A 21,870-nucleotide genomic window follows, 5' to 3' on the forward strand; every position below is an offset into this window, starting at 1 on the left:
TGGGATTGATTCTGCTGTGTAAGGAAGTGCTGCCAAGTGATTTGTGGGAATACATTTCTAGGAATGTTGCTTCTTTAGAACTCCCAGCGTTACCTGCATCTCACCCCAATTTGATGTTTGCTTACTTTGATGTCATATACCTCGGGAATTCAGCATCATGGCAGTGGCAGACCTGGCCCTTTCATGGGCTGTGTGCACACAGATGCCCAAACCCCCCAGCCCTTGGCTGGCTGTTTCCGGAACTGGCGTGGGAGACTTCCCTTTCTCGGTTCACACTGGGCTAGCAGAGGAAGCGAAGCATTTCAGATCATACACACCTGTTCTGTTCGCACGACACCCCCCCGTTTTCCATCTGTCCCTGCTATCAGTTCCGTGTGGGGCAGGCTGTTCCTTATCTAGAGCCAAACCCAAGATAGCAGGCGGGCCCTCTGTGTACCGGGGGCGGGGGGCAAGGCAGGGAATGCGGGGCGCAGGAGGACGGTCGCAGGCCTGGCGCTGTGCGTGCGAGCTCGCCCGCGCCTCCACCGCGAGCAGGGCTGCTGCTGCTCCAGTGCCGGTTACCTGAGCCGGGAAACCACGTGAGTGCCACATCAGCGGCGCTTTTTAGCCTGAAAGTCACAGAAAGGAAACAGGCACCGGAGAAGCGGCTGGGGGCGGCCGGCGCGTGGCTTTGGGAGGGCGGCCAAGGACTGGGGCGGGCCGCTGGCAAGTCCATTTCCCCGGGTGTTTATTAACCCCCCACCCCGGGGCCAGCCTGGTCCTCCCCGCTGGCCTGGAGCTGCTGCGGAGCGAGCCCAGCAGCCCGGCCCGGAGGTGCCGGTTCAGCGAGGCGGCTCCCTCCCTGCCGCGCGTTTCCAGCTCTGTCTGCGGCAGCGGGAGCTGCAGGGCGGCGGCGGAAGATGCTGCAGTCCCTGGCCGGCTGCTCCTGCGTGCGGCTGGTGGAGAGGCACCGCTCCGCCTGGTGCTTCGCCTTCCTGGTGCTGGGCTACCTGCTCTACCTGGTCTTCGGCGCCGTGGTCTTCTCCTCGGTGGAGCTGCCCTATGAGGACCTGCTGCGCCAGGAGCTGCGCAAGCTGAAGCGGCGCTTCCTGGAGGAGCACGAATGCCTGTCGGAGCAGCAGCTGGAGCGGTTCCTGCGGCGGGTGCTGGAGGCCAGCAACTACGGCGTGTCCGTGCTGGGCAACGCCTCGGGCAACTGGAACTGGGACTTCACCTCCGCGCTCTTCTTCGCCAGCACCGTGCTCTCCACCACGGGTAAGGGGCCGCGCCCGCCGCCTCCTCGCCCCTCTGCAGCCAGGGCCTCTCCTGCCCCCAGGGCTTCTCCATCCCCCTCTGTATCATGGGCTGCGCTGGCTTCATCTCCCACCCCCTCTCTCTGCACTGAGGGACTGCCCCATCCCCCTGCACTCAAGGACTGCTCCATCTCTCCCCACTCCTTAATCTCCACCTGCAACTGGGGCTTCCTTCTCTATCACCTTCCTGCACCCACAGACTCCTTTCCCTCCTCTAGGAGCCCGTATCTCCAGGACCCAGTATCCCTGCACTAGCACCTCTTCATTCCCATCCTATCTGTCCCCATGGCCCTCTCTGTCCTCCTGTCCTTTGCACTCAGGACCTCTCCACTCTTGTGGAAGGTGCACAGAATCCCAGGGAGAAGAACCCCCATGCCCCTTTCTTTTTTTCCTTCTCTTGGGAGCTAAGGGCAAGAGAACCAAGGAAACGCCTTTACATCCCGAGGTCCAGTCTTCTCATCAAGAAAACTTAAGTAGCAGCCAAGCAGATACTATTTGCTTTGATGATTTTTTTAGTGTTACATAATCCAGAAGAGTTTTATTCAAACTGCTGCTTTTTGTCAGGGGTGTCCCTGCATAGCAAAAAAGGTTACTGGGTTTGTTTGTGGGGAGGAGAATAATTGGCAAAATTTAGTAAAGTAGCTGTTCATACCTCTTTGCATTCTTGGATTTTCCACAGATCTTTATATCTGACAGTAGTAGTGGGGCAGGGAGGGGGAGAGTGTCACAACTCCTTTTGGGGTTCTCAGGTCAGTGGTGGGGATTGCAGCCATCCTGGCCTTTTCTACAGTGCTCAGTGGGGAGATTAGATGGATGAGGAAGGGGATGCTGATATGGAAAAGATAGAGAAGCACTATCTTACATAAATCAAGATAGCTAACTCCTCCATTTGTGAGGACGTAATACCATTGGCCATCATTCTGTTCCCAGTTACACAAGTATAAAACTATAGTCTCTCCACTGGTGTATGATTGTGGTAATTGGAAGAAAACTGAAAACTTCAGGGGCCTGATTTCACCATATTGTTATACTGGTGTAACTCCATTGAAATCAAGGAGCTTATGCTAGTATAATAGAGTAATGCTGTGGTGAATGAGGACCCAGGTTCTGTCAACCTGATCTCTCCTTGTATATCAAGTCACCCAGTGAGGCCAAGTGGGTATTGGTTTCTTTGCACAGTGGAAAAAACAATTGCTCATCCTGTGTAGCTGGAAAAAGAGCACACCCATAACTAATTCCGCATATGCTTTCACTTTGGGTACTCTTGATATTCATATTTAGCGAGTGCCTGCCAACACTGTGGTGTCTACTTATTTGTTTGGACTATGCCATGGTATCTGCCCCAAGATGTTTACCATGTAGTTAAGTTTTGAACCATCTGCCTACTTGTGGGCTAATAGCTCAAACTAACATTTTTTTTTCTTAAAGAGATACCATCAACTTAAAACTCATGGCTCAAGGTGCTGAGATGTCTGGTGCTTGGTGCAGCTCATGGTGGAGGAATTGAATGTGGCTTTACTCACCTTCACAGCCCCTGGAATTTGAGACTGGCCATGGGTCTTTTCCACAAATCTTTAATTTATGCCCACCTGCCCATGGCTCCAAGGGTCTATTCTGGCAGATGGGGTCAGTCAGAGTGAAGAGGTGCCCTGGAAATGTCCCCTTTGTAAGGATACTACAGGGGGCCTCTACAGGGGGATACTACAGCTGCTGTGTGACTCTACTGCCACCCACAGAATCCCCCTATTTAAAAGGAATTGAAGGTACATCTACAGAGGGATAAAATACAGCCATGGCTGACCTGGGTCAGCTGACAGACTTGGGCTCACAGGGTCCCAGAACTCCCCAAGCCCAAGTATCTACATAGCAATTTTTAGCCCCACAGTCTGAATCCCATGAGCCTGAGTCAGCTGACCATGCCTGCTGCAGGTTCTTTATCCCTGTGTAGACAGACCCTTGTGACTGAGAGAACTTGTGCTGGCAACACAAATTTCTTTACCCGTGTTACTGTAACACTTTACATTCTTAAAAGTGAAACATCTTTAAAAATCCAACTTGTCACTATGTACCTGATTTTTAAAGGTATTTAGGCCCCTAAAAGTGCAGATGGGTGCCTACAGCCCTGACTCCTATTGAAATCAAAGGGAGTTAAGACACCTAGGTGCTTTTGAAAATCCAAATAGGTGCCTAGCCACATCTTTAGGCATCTAAACCTTTTAAAATCTGGCTCAGTGCCCTTACTTCATTTTTTTGCATTTCTTTCCATTTGAAAAATGAAAACCAATGAAGTAATTTTCATTTTTGTTTATGTAGTCGCTTTCAATTTAAAATTCCTGGTGTATTATGTTGACTCTACAACACTACAGGAAAACGTGTATTTGCTTAAAAACAGCTACTTTCATTAGGATTTTTAAAAAGTTGTGGAAATAGTTTTTAGTTTTAGGTCTTATAAAATCTTGCTTTTACAAAATTTAAATTTTGCATTTAATTTGACGGTGTCCCTTTAAGGGACAGTATAGGTACATGTGCCAGGAATGTTAGACTGTGATGATTTGAATGGATGAGGTTTTAAGTGATCATTGAAACAAATAAGTGTCCTCTTTTATAACTGTGAGATGCTTTTGGAAACGCCCTTAAAATTGAATACTTTTCCATTAACTGAAGATTTGGAATGATGATTTCAGTGATTTAACACACTGAACCTCTAGTATTTCAGTAATTGTAAATTTGTCACATACACTGAAGAGTTATAAACTCAAGTATTTAACTGTGTGAACTTTATGCTGTAACACTACAATGCAATATCTTCGTTCCTAATCAGTGAAACTGTGTGTTCTTATCTATTGGAGAATATTAAAAAGTTATGTTAAGTATTTAAGAGCTATTTTTAATCTTCAAATTTATATTTTGTTATACAGTATTCAGATACATTATGGAAAACATACATTTTGATATCATTTGATACTTTTTTCTAGTGCATAATCTCTTTATAAAATAAAATTGTTAATCCAAAAAACCAAAATATGGTTCTTAATAATTTTGGTAAGTTTTACATTAGGGATGAGGAACCGTAGAAAAAGTTCAGCGCCACTCAAATAAACAAAGCAGTGGGATTTGGTTTTGACTCAGCAGTATCATTTGCAGTTCATTATCCTCCCGTCCCAACTGCACATCTGCATAAGGTCTCAAGTGTTTAGCTGATTAGATTACAGAGGCCCTCAAAGGTGAATACTTGAACATACGTGCAATCATCACATGTTAATAAACTTTTTGAAAACCCTCTTTTTAATGACCTTTCAAAACTTAGTCAACTGCAGTCTAATGGCATGTAGGTCCAAAACATAAGCAGCAGCAATATTTTCTCTGTACGTTTGGAATTAAAATGAATCCATCATTGTAAGAAGGAGAGAGAATTGTACTTCTTTCAGTGGGCTGAATCCAATCCATAGGGCTTTGGATGAAATCTTGAAGTGAGGAAAATAAAAACGTTGTTCCATTTATGTTTTTTTTAAAAAATCCGTTTTATTGTTTTAGTTTGCAGTATATGTACAGGGCCTAGTACAAAGAGGCCCCATTTTTCATTAGTCTGTAGGCACTACCATAACAAACATTAATAATATTATATGTGTGCAGTAGTTCACAAGTTGGTGTGTTCTGTTTCTTTGGGAATAGTAGGCCTGGTAATTCTGTGAGTGTTCAACAGATGAGGGGCTGGACTCTGCAGGAAACTCTCTGAGGACTTGGGTTGGTGTGCGCCTGTTGGTACCTGCACAGAGAGAGTGAGGCCTGGATGATAATGCTTGCACTGCCAGAGGCTGATTGTTTCATGGAGCTGATCCACACAGGCACAGACTAGACTTCCTTAGGCTAAGGGACGATAGTGGTGAGGTATCTCACAACCCTGGGTACCACTGGGAAGCATCACAGTTGTCCCTTTCACTATGTATTAAGAAACATAACTGTTTTCAACATTCAGAAGTTAAAAAATTGTTGTACATCTAATCTGTCTTTCGCCTCTTCTCCCAGAACAGTAAGGGCAATCGCAGGAAAAAGAATACTAATACTTAGACCAACCAGTGAATAGCCCTGTGTTGTGAAGAGGATGGTTTTGTATTCATGGAGCGCTGAAATGCTTTCTGTGAGCAGAATGGGTTGGCTGATCATCATTTAAGTAGATGGGATACCCATTTCCTGGGCTCAAAGCTGACAGGGCTTGTTACATAGCTTTAAACTAAGTAGAAAAAGTGTAGCGGGGAACAATTTGAATGTAACCAAAAAAAAAAAAAAATCTGGTACTTCCTTTCACTTGAACAATGTGGAGATGAAGATGACCTGAAGAAGAAAATAAAAAGGCAACTAAAAAAAAATTGTTAAAAATAGTGTGCCTATACATAAATGCAGTATGTGGAACAGGCAAAGTCAGATAAAATATTATTGGAAAACAATTCAAATTGGCCAGATAGGTGCATTATCACAGGATTAAAAACTCAGGCACACAAGGGGCAATCACAAATGGGAAAGAAATTTAGTTGAGTGCTTCTGGGACTGGCTTTAGGTTCTTTTTTTAGTAACTTTATTCCTTCATGTAAAATTTCACCAGATACACAGAATCAAATATGAACAGAGTACATGCAAAAGGATCTCCCTTGCTACGTACCTACAACATAAACCATTTAAAAATAGTACGTGAATGTATTTTAAATGTACTTTAAAAATAGTACATGAATGTATTTTAAAAAATATTAATTGGAAACCCTTAAGAACTATGAACTACTTAAGAGCCCGGCTTGCTGCCTGGCAGGGTCCTGGCTGTCACAAGTGGGCCTTTTGATGGCAATGGCTCTGCTTCCAGTACTGTGCTAGAGGTGGTTGTTTGTAGGATCAGGCCCATAATGTGTAAGTCAAAATTTAATTGTAAACATGTGCTTACTTGAATTAAAAAATAATTAATTCTTGTCCTGGATGTTGGTCACTGTCCTGGTAATGCATGTTGCCTGTCAGTGTGCAGTTCTGTACCATCCCTTTGTATGTTAGAAATGGGAAAGTCTGAGAGTGGAAACAGAATGAAAAAGGAAGGTGGTGGAAGAGTTTGAAGAAGAGGATAGTTACCTGTGTTTATGAAACCTGAACTGATAGGCATCAGGGAGCATACAAGTTGACTTATCACTGATCCAACAGATTGAGACCCTACTTTGTGATGTGTTCTAGCGTGGGACATACCTGATGTGAGAATGTCTGACAGTATTTCCTGGGAATGGGAGAATAAGTCTAGGCTGGCTGGCTATTTTGCATTATGAACATGAACACAGGTTTAATTTTCCACTTGGTCAATTGGGATGAGGGGTACCTTGGTTCTTTCCAGCATCTCAGTGTAATGGAGCTGTGAGAATAGACTTTTACAAAGTAGGATAATATGGGGTTGTCTTCACCCTTCTGCAATCCTCCACTTTGTTTTTCTGAATGAAGTGGGACTTCAGTGTGTTTTGTAATGCAGGTTCACATACTTCTCTTAGGGTGGAGAGGAGATTTCCTCTGGTCTAGCCAGATCTCCAATGTGATAATGAGGAGAGTGAGTTGCTACACCTCCATATAGGCACCGACTTCTGCTCGCACTGGTGAATGTTTGACCCCCTCTGCCTCTGGCCCCGCCACGACTCTCACCCCTTCCATGCCCCCATTCCAACTCCTTCCCCAAAGTCCCTGTCCCAACTCCACCCCCTCCCTGCCCCTATTCTAACTCCTTCCCCACATCCCCATCACCACCTCTTCCCATGAGCATGCCATGTTCGCGCTCCTCCCACCTCCCTCCTGGAGCTTGCTATGCCGCCAAATAGGTATTTGGCAGCGGCAAGTGTTGGGAGGTAGGTGGAAGAGCGGGGATGTGGAGCGCTCATGGGAGGAAGCAGAGGAGAAGTGAGGTGGGAGCAGGGAGGGGAACTTGGCTGCCAGTGGGTGCAGAGCACCCACTAATTTTTCCCCATGGGTTCTCCAGCCCTGGAGCACCCACGGAGTCGGCACTTATGCACCTCCAGCATGTCTCTGAACCTGAAAGTGTTGATGTTTGCAACATGGTGAAAGTGTACCAGAATTTCTTCCAGAATTTATCTTGCATTAACTGTATTTTGGGTGATTGAGTAGGTATTTCTTATATTGTGCAATGTTTTAGAGGTATGAAGCATAGAAACAGTGATGTGCCAAGTTAAAATTTCTATTTGGTCTTGAATAAGGATGAGTATAGGATACTAGCAGCTAGATGCTGACAGTGGTCAGACCTCTGTAAATTACTTGATATTGGGTAAGGCATCAAGCAGAGGTGCATTTCAATATGATGAGTTTTGTATTAAGGTAAAACAAATGCTTTGGGTATGGTAGGCAAGTGATATAATCCATTCTTGGTTACAGCTGATATAGTTCAAATATCATTTGACTCCCAAAAACCATTCTTCATTAGGTCTAGTTTTAATTAATATTAATGATTTGGAAGTGAAGTTAAACAGTGCATTTAATTGCAGAAGATCTCAAATTGGGAGTGTTGATAGCACCAGTGAAGCCTGAAGGGTAACGCAAAGTGTCAAGGAAAGATTAGCAATAAAAAGGTTAGAACACTCTTTACCATGGTAATGTCCAGGGGGAGCAGGTGAAGGTGAAAGAAAACTCCCTGCAGTTCTGCTCATGGAGTTTCCCTCATGTCATTCTATCAGGGTGCCATCTGTCAAGGTCACCTGTCTCACTCTCAGCAGCATAGACCCCAAAAACCTGTGCGTCCTTCCAGTATCTATGCAGATCCCAGGAAGGCAGTATGAGGCCAAGGCCCTCCATCTCTGCAGCACCTCTAGCTGATTGCCAGAGCCATGTGGCTCCTACAGAGCTGAGCTAAGAGGATTACAGTTGTCCATAGGGAATCATCTTTTAAAAGGGGAAGATTCCATCAAGGAGCATCCCTCACTACCCCTTGGCACTCTCACTGTTCCTTGGGGTCCAGTTCTCCAGCAATGAGACATCAGCAGGTAAGCTCACCAAGCCAATTTGGTAGCTAGTAGTAATATTTCATGAAGTATACTGTTTCTGCTGTCAGATTTGCCATTGTATAATGCCTGCAACTCTGATAAGAAATCAGATAGACTTTCATCACCTTTGTGTTTGAGCATTTCAAAGCTTATTTTGTCTTTGCCTGGTGCGTGCTTTTGCCCCTTATCACTTTTTGGAGTTTCTTCATCCTGAAGTTTTCATTTAAAATAAGATCCTCACCATCCGCCCACCTCTTCATCATCTGATAGTTATCATTAAGAAATGTTCTTTTCCTTTCCCTAATTTCTATCCGCTGATCCTCCTCATTGCTCACTTTTTGAAACATGGCAGCCAGAATTTCCACTTTTTCTTTGTTGGAGCTTATTACTACATGGCCTTCACCTCAGAGCTTGGTATTATGTTGCCCTTACTCTTTATTCCAGTCATTTCCCAAAGTTGCTTGTATATCTTCATTTACTTTCCAGCAGTATTGCATCCAGCTTTTTTTTCTTTGCCATTTTTATAGCCCTTATGCAACTGCCTTACTTTTTTAAAATATGTCAGTAAATCCTAGCAATTTGTGTAGTTTTTTCATTCTTATATGCCTTCTTCCTTTCCTTAATGACCTTGATGCATTCTGTGTTTTACCACAGTATACTTTAATTAGGGTAGGTATCTTAGGAATAGCTAGGCTGGCTGTTGTTATAATTCCCTTTGTAATATTACTACAGAATTCCTTATCCTCCTCTCACCCACATAATCCTCACTCTTGTGTCTAAAGAGTTTCCAATTTGCCTTTTTTAAAAGTTCCAAATGTGGGTTTTATTCTTGTCTTCAGTATGTCCTTTTCCTTGATATGTAATTAATGCTGGGAAGTGGTCACTACCCATTCCCTCCTCTCTGTAAATTTCCCAACTGCATTTGCTTGCTATGTTACTAGAAGCTATTCCCAAGTCTAGGCAAGAGAGGCATCTGTCCTCTTCACAGAAACTGGTAGGTGCCTTATTTAATATTACTAAATTACTATTGTCACAAAATTCCTGTAGACATTTTCCGTTTGTATCATTTGTCTTACATCCCCACAAACTGTTGTGACTGTTCAGATTGCTCACATATTGAATGGGCATATGACATCTGCATTAATTCTTTCAGTTGTATAGCCTCTAGTTTTCTGCACAGGTTATAAACATATCATCTGAGAATTGTTTTGTATCAGTATCTCAATAACATTAGACTCAATATTTAGCTTTTTAACCTCTGCTTCCAGGTTGTTTAGATTCTCCTTAATGAAGGTGCACATAGCCCCCCCATTTCCTATTTCTCTGTCATATTTATATATGTCATATCCTGCAATTTTTATACTCTAGTTTTTCTATTAGCCAAATCTCTTGCATATATATTATGTCAAGCTTTGTTTTCAGGTCAATATGTTTCTTTAATACCTATGCACTATAAGACTACGTGTATTCCAGCTATTAGTCACTCCCATTCTCTTACCCTTCAGTATTTCTTTCACTTAAGAAAATATGAAGTCGTTCCACAGATAGGGTGCTAGCTGGTAGGTACTTTTCAGCATCTTTAACTGTAATTCTTATTTTCGCTGTTTGCATTCCTATCTGAGGAGTACAATTTGACTTCAGTCGTAAATGCAATGAATTTCTTATTTTTCTGCAAGTAGCACATCATCTGCTTCTACCCCAATGTCACTCTTTACTTCCTTCCCAGTGTTTTGTTGCTTGCTAATCCCTGTCCTCATACTGGATTTTCTTTTTTCCTCCTCCTCCTCCTTTTTTTTTTTTCCCCTCTCTTCCTTTTAGGTGTCTTCTGGCAGTTTCTGCATATGAGATGTTGTTAATGATTTTGTTTTTTATATTTCTCTAGTTTGCTTTCCCTCAATACATCCTTCATGTGCTGAGCTGTGTTTTCTTCCACAGTCAGAACATTTTCATTCTGTCCATTCCTCACAAATATATGAATAGTCACCTCCACACTTGCCACACCTTAATTTCCTTTTGCATTTGCTACGTGACCGGATCTTTGGACACCTGCAGCATCTCAATGGAGGAGATATATAGGGCTTAGTCCAGAACATCTGATACCCTAAAGATATTTGCAGTGGTGTTGTAGTCATGTTGGTCCTAGGATGTTCGAGAGACCTTGAATTAAGCTATGACGTGCTGCGCACCCTTCCCAGACCTGAAGAGCTCTGTGTAAGCTCAAAGCCTTGTCTCTCTTTCACAGAAGTCCAATAGAAGATATTGCCCCATGCACTGTATCACCCTAAAGTTACTCTATCTGGAAGTGTCCTTCTCTTAAATGTGAACAGCACAGCTATCACCACCTCTTCTGCTAGTTACCATCTTGGATGTATCATCTTATTTTCACCTATTCCTTGCTTTATTTCCTTTTCTGACATTCCAAATGGCACACCATATACTACGTCTCTCGTTTTGTTAGAAACCAGAGTGGCTTAGCTTATTTTCAGCTTTTCTAGAGCCTTCGTCTTAAGGAGCTTCTCTTCTTGTTCTTTTGTTTTTGCTCTTCGCTAACAAGTCTCCATCAGGTAGTTTCCTAGCTTGTACTAAGCCCTGGTCTACACTAAAAATGTAGGTCATATAACGATGTTGCTCAGGGGAAAATCCACATCATCGTTATACCAACCTAATCCCCGTTGTAGATAGCACTATTTGGCAGTAGGGCGTCTCCCATTGACATAATGACTGCCTCTCAGGGAGATGGAGCACCGACGCTGATGAGAGAAGTTCTCCTGCTGGCATAGGAGTGTCTTAACTAAGTGCTGTGCATGTAGACAAGCTCTGTATCTCCAGCACTTTTTTCTGAACCATTCTGCAATCATCGGGGGGTTGACATCCCCTATCATTATGCCCTTTGCTAGGGATTTTACTGTTGCGGAGTTTTCCCCATGGCCCATTCCTGCCTACCCATTTTCGGCTCCTTCTGCTGTCTCTAAAGAATCTACCCTTTTCTTTTTCCTTGTTTGCATCCAGTCTTCCTCAGTGCTTTCCTAATCCATATTTTCTAAGGATGGTTTCAGTGTTGTTGGCTAGTATGGCTGATTAAAGTGATAACAAATCTAGCCAAGCCACCCAAGCTCCCAATCTGCTCTGACCCTTTATAGCCCCCAGGCGCTGTCTTGCCCTCTTAAGTGGCTCAGCTTAAGCACTTATACTGGAACCCATTTGTTACTTAGCATCTACAGGAAAGTATAATTTGTTAGCGGGATTATTTAAAAAAGATCAGAGGACCACATGCTTTGTTCTGCTAAGGTCATTTTGTGACTTAAAGCTGCTTTAAAGAGGCAGCTTATGACTTCCTTAGTATGAAGGAATCCTTGTTAATTTCACACTAGTCCTTCCTGGCATCCCCAGTGCAAGAGTTTTGTTGGGGCTGTCTGAAGGTGGTAGCAGGCAAAGGTAAAGTGCAATGCACTGTCAGTATCTGACGGGTTGGATGTTACCTAAGCAACCTGCAAAACGGGGCCAGTGTGCTGGCTCCATGATTAGATGAGGAATACAGATGGTTTCAAGATACCTTCTTGTACCCTCTTCCCTTATGTGTCCCAACCCTGAGTTCAGTGCTGCTCAGGATTGTGCTCCATGGAAGTTGTGTGCATGTATAAGGAGGCAGAATCATCCATATGAGTTAAAAATTCCATGTTAATAAAGGTAATCAGGATAATAAGATAAAACTGGGGTGTCAGAAGTAGAGCTGGAGCAAAGTGATAATTTAAAACCAATAAGTCAGCAGGCCCAGAGGATATACAGCCAAGAGTTCTGGGAAGTTAATACAAACAAAAATATGCAATTGCACATTAAAAATCAGCCACTGTTCAAGAGGATTGGAAGGTAGCAAGTTTTGTACCTATATTTTTAAAAAGGCTCTCTGGATGATCTGGGGAATTGTATATCGGTGATCCTGTCATGAGGCCAGAGCATAACTGGCCCATGAGGCTCTGTGGGCTACACCTGGGAGTAATCAGGTGCTCCAGGGGGTGTCCCTTTAGCTAATTAGCAATAGAGCAGCTGAGCTAGAAAGTGGCTGCTAGAACTGTATAAAGGAAAGGGAAGAGAAGGAGTTCTAGAGAAGCCCTGTAGTAGGCTGGAAGGGGTCTATAGAAAGTGGGGCCAGGCCCTGGCTTCTATTGGGCCAAGCCTTGAATGAGGATTTGGAGTTAACAGTGAAGGGAAGGGAGGCAGTGTGGGAATGCCTCTCGGGCTCTGGGAAGAGAGCTGCGGTTGGCCTCCAGATCAGAAAATCTAACAGGTGGAAACTCCTTTCTGGGAAAGGAGTAAGAAGGAGAGAGCTGGTAGGACAAACCTATGGGGAGCAGAGCAGACTAGACTCCTGTTGGGGAAGCCCTGAGGGCCTACAGAGGGTAGAACAAACCCACAGGGGGGCAGGTTAGGTTTCCGTGGGAGAAGTCCTGGGATAGGTCTTGTAAGTGGGAGCAGGGTGACGCCAGATATAAATTGCTGGGGTCCCTGGGGCAGGGAGGCAGTGTGGGGAATCTTGCTGGAGAAGAAGTGGTTATTAGTTTGACCCAAGAGGGGCCAAAGAAGAATTATTACTTAGGATTTGTTAAGTTTTTTGTTTGTACCTTTTTAATTATCACATAAGAGGTTTGGGCTTTGTGATTTAGCCAGGGGAGATGACCTGTCAAAAGGCAGATATCCCCAGCACCTTTTGCTGGCTGAGGACCCCTCGCTGCATCACACCTTGACATAAGGGGGTGCTATAGGTAGTGAGAACAAAGCCTTATGCCTATACTTGGCAAACTGAATGAAACAATAACTAATTAAAAATAGAATAACAAACACCTGGAAGTTCATGATATGATAGGTTCTACAGCGTGGTTTCTGCAAAGGAAAATTGTGCCTCACTAATGTCTGACTTCTTTGACCATGACAGAGTAGTGGATAAAAGAGAACTGGTTGACATAACTAATTTAGATTTTTCAGAAGGCCTGTGGAAAAATCCCTCCAGGAGAGGCTGCTAACAAAACTAAGGAGTCATGGGGTGAGGGGCAAAGTTTTTGTCATGGATCAAAAACTGCCTAGGAGACTGTAAACAGAGAGTAGGATTAAATGATCAGCTTTCATTATGGCAGCAGATTAACAGTGGAATGTCTAAAGGGTCTGTATTGTATCCCATGTTTAATGATCTGGAAAGGAGGGTGAGTAGTGTGGTAGCAAAATTTGCAGATGATACAAAGCTATTAAAGTTAGGACTGTGAGAAAGTTCAGAGAGACTTGCACTCCCCATGCATCTAGCTTGTACAATGGCAAATGAAAGTGTCAATAAATGCCAAGTAACACACACTGAAGGGGGGGGGGGAAATTAAACCGGTACACTTTATGGGGATCCAAATTGACTATATCAGCTAAAGAAAAGGCCCTGAGCATTGCTCTAGACAGCTCAATAAAGACTTCTGCTCAATGTGCAGTTGCAGTCAAAAAAGCCAGCAAGATGCTGGAGTCCGTAAGGAATGGGATGGTGAATAATACAAAAAAAATACTATGCCTTTATATAAATCAGTGGTGTGGTCTCATTTAGAATGCTGTGCAGTACTGGTCAGCCCATCTCAAAAATATAGCAGAACTAGAGGTGGGGGGGTTCAAAAAAGGGTAACAAGCTTGATCAAGGGCCTGAAAAAGCTTTCCTATGAAGAAAGATTTAAAAGACTGGAATTGCTTCCCTTAGAAAGGTGATGAATGAGAGGGACATAACAGTACACACAAACAATTAATTGATTGTCAGATTGGGAACTTCCGTTCTCCCAGTCCAATAACCAAAAAAGAAGGGGACAGTCAGTGAAATCAAAAGTAGTTTTGAAAGGTGGCAAATTCAGAACTGATGGATGGAAATACTTTTTCAGCCATGTATAATTAAACTGTGGAACTGTCACAAATTGTTAAAGCTAGATTTTAAGCAAGATTCAAAAAGGATATTGGATATGATATCAAGAATATCCAGAATTATCATGAACAAATTTTGGAAGGGATATTGACTTAAGTGCAGAAGCACCAAGGTTAATCTATAATTAATGCGAGATCAAGATGAGGTCTAATGTGGAGGGCAGATTATCCCACACCCACCTGCCACAGGGTTCTTACACTTGGTGCTGGCCATTATCAGAGAGAGGATACTGAACTCAGAGGACCACGGGTCTGATCCACTTAGGCAGTTGTTCCTATGTTTCCTTCTTAAGAAAAAATGTTGCTGTATTGTTAAGATTTCATACACTACTTAGTCTGACAAATTGGGAACTGAAAGAATTCCTATTTCAATGTGAGTCAGTATTTTTTTTGCATATAGTTGAATTTTAAAAATCCACTTCTCCAAGCATAACCGTTGAAAGGGAACATGGGCACACTCCTCAGCTGGACAGAACACATGAGTGTTGCAGCTGAAGGAAGGGGATGGCAAAGATAGTTCCATGCCAGCTTTATGGCCTCTCCAATCATGAGGCCAATGAGCAGCAAAACTAGTTTTTGGCCCAAATTACCCCTGCTCTACACCGGGGGAGGGAATCGATCTAAGATATGCAACTTCTGCTATGAGAACACCGTAGCTGAAGTCAACATATCTTAAATCGACTTAGAATTATTTACTTCGCATCCTTGCTGCATGGGATGGATGGCCGCGGCTCCCCCGTCAACTTTGCTTCCGCCTCTCACCGAGCTGGAGTTCAGCAGTCAATGGGAGAGCAATCAGGGATCAATTTATCATGTCTACACTATATGCGATAAATCAATCCCCAATAGACCGATCGCTATCCGGCAGGTAGTGTAGACATACCCTTAGAGCACCCACAGGGCGGCTTTAACTTCTATAAGCTAGAGCAATGCTGGTCAGTGACTGGTGGAGCATGTAATTTTCCAGCTTCCCACTCCCACCAACCAACACACACACACCTGGAACCTCCTGACCCTGCCCTGATATGCTCCCCCCCTGCTGGAGGACAACCCAGAATTTCCCCCATAGTGGGAGAATAATCCTCCATTGCTGCTTTGTCAGCTTTTGGGTCACTATAGTCCAGATCCTCAAAGGTATTAGGTGCTTAACTCCCATTGATTTAAATAAGAATAAGGTGCCTGAATACCTGTGGGGATCTAGGCTTAGTCACTGCTCCAGTTAGTTGTTTTTATACTTCAATATGTTTTAACATTGCTTTAAGTAATCAAAGGGTTAGTGTAAAGCCAAGGTTCTATTTTCCCGCAATTTAAATTTATACATGGCCAGTTAGATTATTGCCCTGGTATTTCGGCTTTAGTTTGAGCTCTGGTCTTTCACCTCTTTAATGAAAGTAGAGGATTAATTTCTAGAAAATCTGACTGCTGTTATAAAGGCTTAAATTGCTCTATTTATATGGTACTTCTTGAGTCTTGAGCTATTCCTATTCTGCTGACATCCCAAATTAAAATTTTAAGCACAATGTTAAGTAAACTTTCAGAGAAGGGTCTCTTTCAAGATCTGCAGACCCAAAATCCTGCAGTTCCTATTTGCTCCTTCCGATTTCAGTAGAGTTTGCCTGAGTGAGGCTTTGCTTTGCATTTGTATAACTAAAGCTACAGCTTCCTTTACACTCATAATGGAGAGAGAATTACTGTTTTGACCTCTTTCCACCAATGCTTGAGTCTCTTATGCCTCTGTTTTGCTCCCCTTGTCCATCTACAGTGTATTGCTTTACATCCAAAAGCAATAAAAAGAAGAAAATAAGATTTTTCCTATAATTTACATTAGAAGGAGACTCTTCCAATGCATCTTTTGACCAATGGTGGTAAAGGTGATGATTGCTTCTTGGAAATGGGAAGGTTTTGGTGAGGAATGGAAAACACTTGTGAAAATTTCCCTGGATTGACTTTACCGATATGAAGGGTGACATCTATTTATTCAAGCAAATGGGACCACAGCTAAAGGAACTATGGGAGACATTCTTATAACAAAATAGGCTCAACAGCCAGACATTTCATCAGCATCTGTCCAGTTGTAAAAGTGAGACACTGGTCCACTCCTACATCTGTGGTAACATGAGTTAATCTCCACTATGAGTCCTTAATGGCTAGCATATCCATTATAGTTGATATGGGTGAAAGTGATCATGAAATCATAGAATTTGCAATTCTAAGGAAGGGTAGAAGGGAGTACAGCAAAATAGAGACAATGGATTTCAGGAAGGTGGATTTTGGTAAGCTCAGAGAGCTGATAGGGAAGGTCCCATGGGAATTAAGACTGAGGGGAAAAACAACTGAGGAAAGTTGGCAGTTTTTCAAAGGGACGCTATTAAGGGCCCAAAAGCAAGTTATTCCAATGGTTAGGAAAAATAGAAAATGTGGCAAAAGACCACCTTGGCTTACCCTTGAGATCTTGCGTGACGTACAAAATATAAAGGCGTCATATAAAAAATGGAAACTAGGTCAGATCACGAAGGATGAATATAGGCAAATAACACAGGAATGCAGAGGCAAGATTAGAAAGGCAAAGGCACAAAATGAGCTCAAACTAGCTATGGGAATAAAGGGAAACAAGAAGACTTTTTATCAATACATTAGAAGCAAGAGGAAGACTAAGGACAGGGTAGGCCCACTGCTGAATGAGGAGGGGGAAACAGTAACGGGAGACTTGGAAATGGCAGAGATGCTTAATGACTTCTTTGTTTCGGTCTTCACTGAGAAGTCTGAAGGAATGTCTAGTATAGTGAATGCTTACGGGAAGAGGGTAGGTTTAGAAGGGAAAATAAGAAAAGAGCAAGTAAAAAATCACTTAGAAAAGTTAGATGCCTGCAAGTCACCAGGGCCTGATGAAATGCATCCTAGAATACTCAAGGAGTTAATAGAAGAGGTATCTGAGCCTCTAGCTATTATCTTTGGGAAATCATGGGAGACGGGGGAGATTCCAGAAGACTGGAAGGGGGCAAATATAGTGCCCATCTATAAAAAGGGAAATAAAAACAACCCAGGAAACTACAGACCAGTTAGTTTAACTTCTGTGCCAGGGAAGATAATGGAGCAGGTAATCAAAGAAATCATCTGCAAACACTTGGAAGGTGGTAAGGTGATGGGGAATAGCCAGCATGGATTTGTAAAGAACAAATCGTGTCAAACTAATCTGATAGCGTTCTTTGATAGGATAACGAGCCTTGTGGATAAGGGAGAAGCGGTGGATGTGATATACCTAGACTTTAGTAAGGCATTTGATACGGTCTCGCATGATATTCTTATAGATAAACTAGGAAAGTACAATTTAGATGGGGCTACTATAAGGTGGATGCATAACTGGCTGGATAACCGTACTCAGAGAGTAGATGTTAATGGCTCCCAATCCTGCTGGAAAGGTATAACAAGTGGGGTTCCGCAGGGGTCTGTTTTGGGACCGGTTCTGTTCAATATCTTCATCAACGATTTAGATGTTGGCATAGAAAGTACGCTTATTAAGTTTGCGGACGATACCAAACTGGGAGGGATTGCAACTGCTTTGGAGGACAGGGTCAAAATTCAAAATGATCTGGACAAATTGGAGAAATGGTCTGAGGTAAACAGGATGAAGTTCAATAAAGATAAATGCAAAGTGCTCCACCTAGGAAGGAACAATCAGTTTCACACATACAGAATGGGAAGAGACTGTCTAGGAAGGAGTATGGCAGAAAGAGATCTAGGGGTCATAGTAGACCACAAGCTTAATATGAGTCAACAGTGTGATACTGTTGCAAAAAAAGCAAACATGATTCTGGGATGCATTAACAGGTGTGTTGTAAACAAGACACGAGAAGTCATTCTTCCGCTTTACTCTGCGCTGGTTAGGCCTCAACTGGAGTATTGTGTCCAGTTCTGGGCACCGCATTTCAAGAAAGATGTGGAGAAATTGGAGAGGGTCCAGAGAAGAGCAACAAGAATGATTAAAGATCTTGAGAACATGACCTATGAAGGAAGGCTGAAGGAATTGGGTTTGTTTAGTTTGGAAAAGAGAAGACTGAGAGGGGACCTGAAAGCAGTTTTCAGGTATCTAAAAGGGTGTCATCAGGAGGAGGGAAAAAACTTGTTCACCTTAGCCTCCAATGATAGAACAAGAAGCAATGGGCTTAAACTGCAGCAAGGGAGATTTAGGTTGGACATTAGGAAAAAGTTCCTAACTGTCAGGGTAGTTAAACACTGGAATAAATTGCCTAGGGAGGTTGTGGAATCTCCATCTCTGGAGATATTTAAGAGTAGGTTAGATAAATGTCCGTTAGGGATGGTCTAGACAGTATTTGGTCCTGCCATGAGGGCAGGGGACTGGACTCGATGACCTCTCGAGGTCCCTTCCAGTCCTAGAGTCTATGAGTTCATCACCCCAATGGTGCACAAAAACACTGATAATGCAAATGCTTTTTTAATTATTTGTAATTCTAAAGGGGAACTGGTGGGTAAGGAGGCCAAAAATATGCAGAAAAAATATAAAATTTCTACAATAGCCATAAATTAGACTTCAATGTTTCCTCCATTGGTGAGCAGCATACATACAAATAATATGACTATTTGCTCCTTTGCACGTGACCACTAAGGGCTTGCCTTCACTACCAGGGAGATTGACATTGCTGCAATCGATGCAGTGGGTGTCGATTTAGCGGGTCTAGTGAAGACCTGCCAAATCAACGTCAAGGCACTCTATGATCGACCCTGATACCTTACTCTTCTTCAAGAGGTGGAGTAAGTCAACTGGAGACCATTTCCCATTGACTCAGCACAGTGAAGACAATGGGATAAGTCGACCTAAACTACATCAACTCCAGCTGTATTCTTCACATAGCTAGAGTAGTTTAACTTAGCCCGGTAGTGAAGACAAGCCCTAAGTCCTCCCAAAAGCACTCTGAGTGGAGCTGGACACATTGCTTCAGGTGATATAATAACTAATCCACATTTTTTATATCAAGCCTTTACTTAAAATACTTAGAGTGAACAAAAAAAGCTGTCCTCAAACACTAGCTAAGTATAGAACACCATAAGGGTACATACAACTATTAAGTTTTCTTGTCCCCAGACTATGAAGCTATCAGAAAAGGGGGAGGTGGTTACTATGCAAAATGCAGAACCCCCCCCCAAACTAATACATGTATCAAACTCAAGATGATGATAAATAAGACCATCTGACAAAAGGCCAGTCATAAAGAGGACCAAAGATATACACACTACTAATAATTTACTGTGACAGGGTGCCTGGTGGTAGGACTCATTTCTGCTTACTTGCCTGATAAGGGCTTCACTGTAAGAAAGAGAACCCAAAGAATGCAAAATACAAGAATGCTCTGATGTACACAGTTTTGTATCCTTAAAATTCAACCTATCCTCCATGAAGTGTGTTTCTTGGAAGGAACTCAGTGGTCCCCTGCAGGACAGGTAGACTCTTAATGCCTCAAGATGGTAATACTGTGCAAAAGGTTAATGTTGAGGGTGATGAAAATGCCCATTTTTTTTTCTTTTCTTACAATGCTAAATCCTGGTCCCATCACATGATAGGTGAATAAACAGTGTAGAGAGCCATCCTGCAGCATCAACTTAATTCTTAATCTGTATAAGCCAAAATACATTTAAAAAAAAAAAAAGACCCTTCTTAATAATGGAACTGTCCTGGAAGTTTAATCTATTTCTCTATGATATCCTCACTGTAATTAATAGGGATAAATCTGCACATTACTCCATGCACATCATAACATGAGAAATGCATACAATCCTTATGATAATTTTTGAGTGCATGTTAACTTCTGAATGACGAAGACAATTTTGTTCATAATTTCTACAAAATTCCAATTTTGAATACAGCTCCAGAGAACCAGAGCCAAACATTAGTAACTGGTAATGAATCAAAAGACATTAGGAGAAATGTCTGACATCAGTATGGTTTTTAGTCTAATATTCCAGCTTTTGAATTTATCTGTTTCAATTGGTTTTAAAGGTAGGCAATTATATGGTTCTAATTAAGCATTTAGTAGTGAAGTGACAGAAATGAAGTAAAACTTTACAAATAGCTGTGCCTGGAAAAATTACTGAAGCTTTGTTATAACGTTAGCTGGATTTTCTTTATTCTGGAGAGAGAGCTAATAGGTTTTCATATTCAGAGATTAGTAAGAGGGATGTCTATAGTCTCCAAACCACAAATCTGAACCTGTTGAGTTTACTCACGAATGCATACTCAACGTTAGAGATTACTCTACTCTTCACAGACTCTGTGCCCCAAGCATTATCAACTTCAGCAAAACGTCTCTGCTTCTTTTTCTCACCTACGCAGAGGATTGATTTATACCTGTTAGGGTCAGAGAAGGTACTGAGGAGATGCAGTGCTCCGGCAGCAGTATCTGGAAGTACTGAGGGAATGGAATGTGCTAGGCGGCAGGTTTCCCCTGTATAACAGGTGTAATCCTCTCTGTCCAATCCTGCAGGTATGCAGAGAAGCTGGGTTGTGGCTTTCCCCAAGTCACATTCCTCCTGTTCTTTTTGAGGATACAGACTAACACGGCTGCTACTCTGAAATCTTTCCTTTCTGTTTACCTACCCTGTGGCCAAACTTGCGACAAATCCCTGAGTGCTAAAACAGAAAAGAGCTCCCTGTGTCCTCTTTCCATCCCACCCCATAAAGTGAGTGGAGTAACTATAAGTGGGCCCAGAATGTTCCCATATGTAATATAATTTGTCATTTTAAAATAAACATTATCTTGTAAGAGATCAGAAAGCACTAGCTTTGGTCCTGAAGTACCTCCCCTGCATCACATATTGAACATATGTTCCAGCGTGTTAAAAACTGCAGGAATCTGAACGGAAAAGGTTAAAATGTGCCTGCAAATTCCATCCTACTTTTCAGTGTTTAAAAACTTGTTTCTGTGCCACTCACTTATTTAGAGACTTAACATGGATTCAAGTAATTAAATAATCTTGAGAAACTCTTTCACAGCTGTTTTTTTTTTGTTTTTTTTTTTTTGCATACTGAAACCTTTGTTTTTCAAGGCCATAAGTATAGGCTGAATTTTCTGAGAAATTCAGTTAGATGTTTAAAATTTTAATTAAAAGAATACATCATACTGCTCATATCTGAGGGTTTTTTGTTTTTTTTTGTAAACAGAAATCTTGTCTAATAAAGAGAAACGTGTTTCAGAATATCTACTTTCATTTCTAAAAGTATATTTAGGTGAATTTTAGATTCAAACTTTAGTTTAAAAAATTGGAACTTGTGAGGTTGTTTGCAACTTGACTGAAAAGTTTTTTCATTTGTGATTAAATACTGTCCTGCAGTGTTTGTAGCTCAAACACTGAAGCATTGAGATGCCAATAAACACATGCTAATTAAAATCACAAGTATGAATATAAATAAGGAATTTGTGTGTGTGTGTGTATATAAATACACTCTCTCTCTCTTCCCCCCCCCCCAAAAAAAAGTAGAGATTGTTCTTCAACAGTGTAAAAGAATTGGGGTTCCCCAACTATGAATAAACAAATTGTTTTTGTACCTATGGAAAAATAATCCTCTGAAAGAGCTCAATCCTTCTCCCTTTGAAGCCCATAAGTACCTATTTGTACTGATT

At 42.3% G+C, this 21,870-nt stretch overlaps 1 protein-coding gene across 1 annotated transcript in view; it reads left to right on the plus strand.

The window, feature by feature from the left end:
• The first annotated feature begins 503 nt into the window (after positions 1 to 503).
• The window catches only part of KCNK1 (potassium two pore domain channel subfamily K member 1), a 58,560-nt gene continuing 37,193 nt past the window's right edge, over positions 504 to 21,870 (plus strand). The window contains exon 1 of the mRNA XM_030556910.1: positions 504 to 1,254. Within this exon, the coding sequence (XP_030412770.1) occupies positions 900 to 1,254 (355 nt within the window). The 5' untranslated portion in view covers positions 504 to 899. The remainder of the gene's footprint in view (positions 1,255 to 21,870) is intronic.

This window comes from Gopherus evgoodei, chromosome 3, assembly GCF_007399415.2.
Source record: "Gopherus evgoodei ecotype Sinaloan lineage chromosome 3, rGopEvg1_v1.p, whole genome shotgun sequence".
In the NCBI taxonomy this organism is placed as follows: domain Eukaryota; kingdom Metazoa; phylum Chordata; order Testudines; family Testudinidae; genus Gopherus; species Gopherus evgoodei.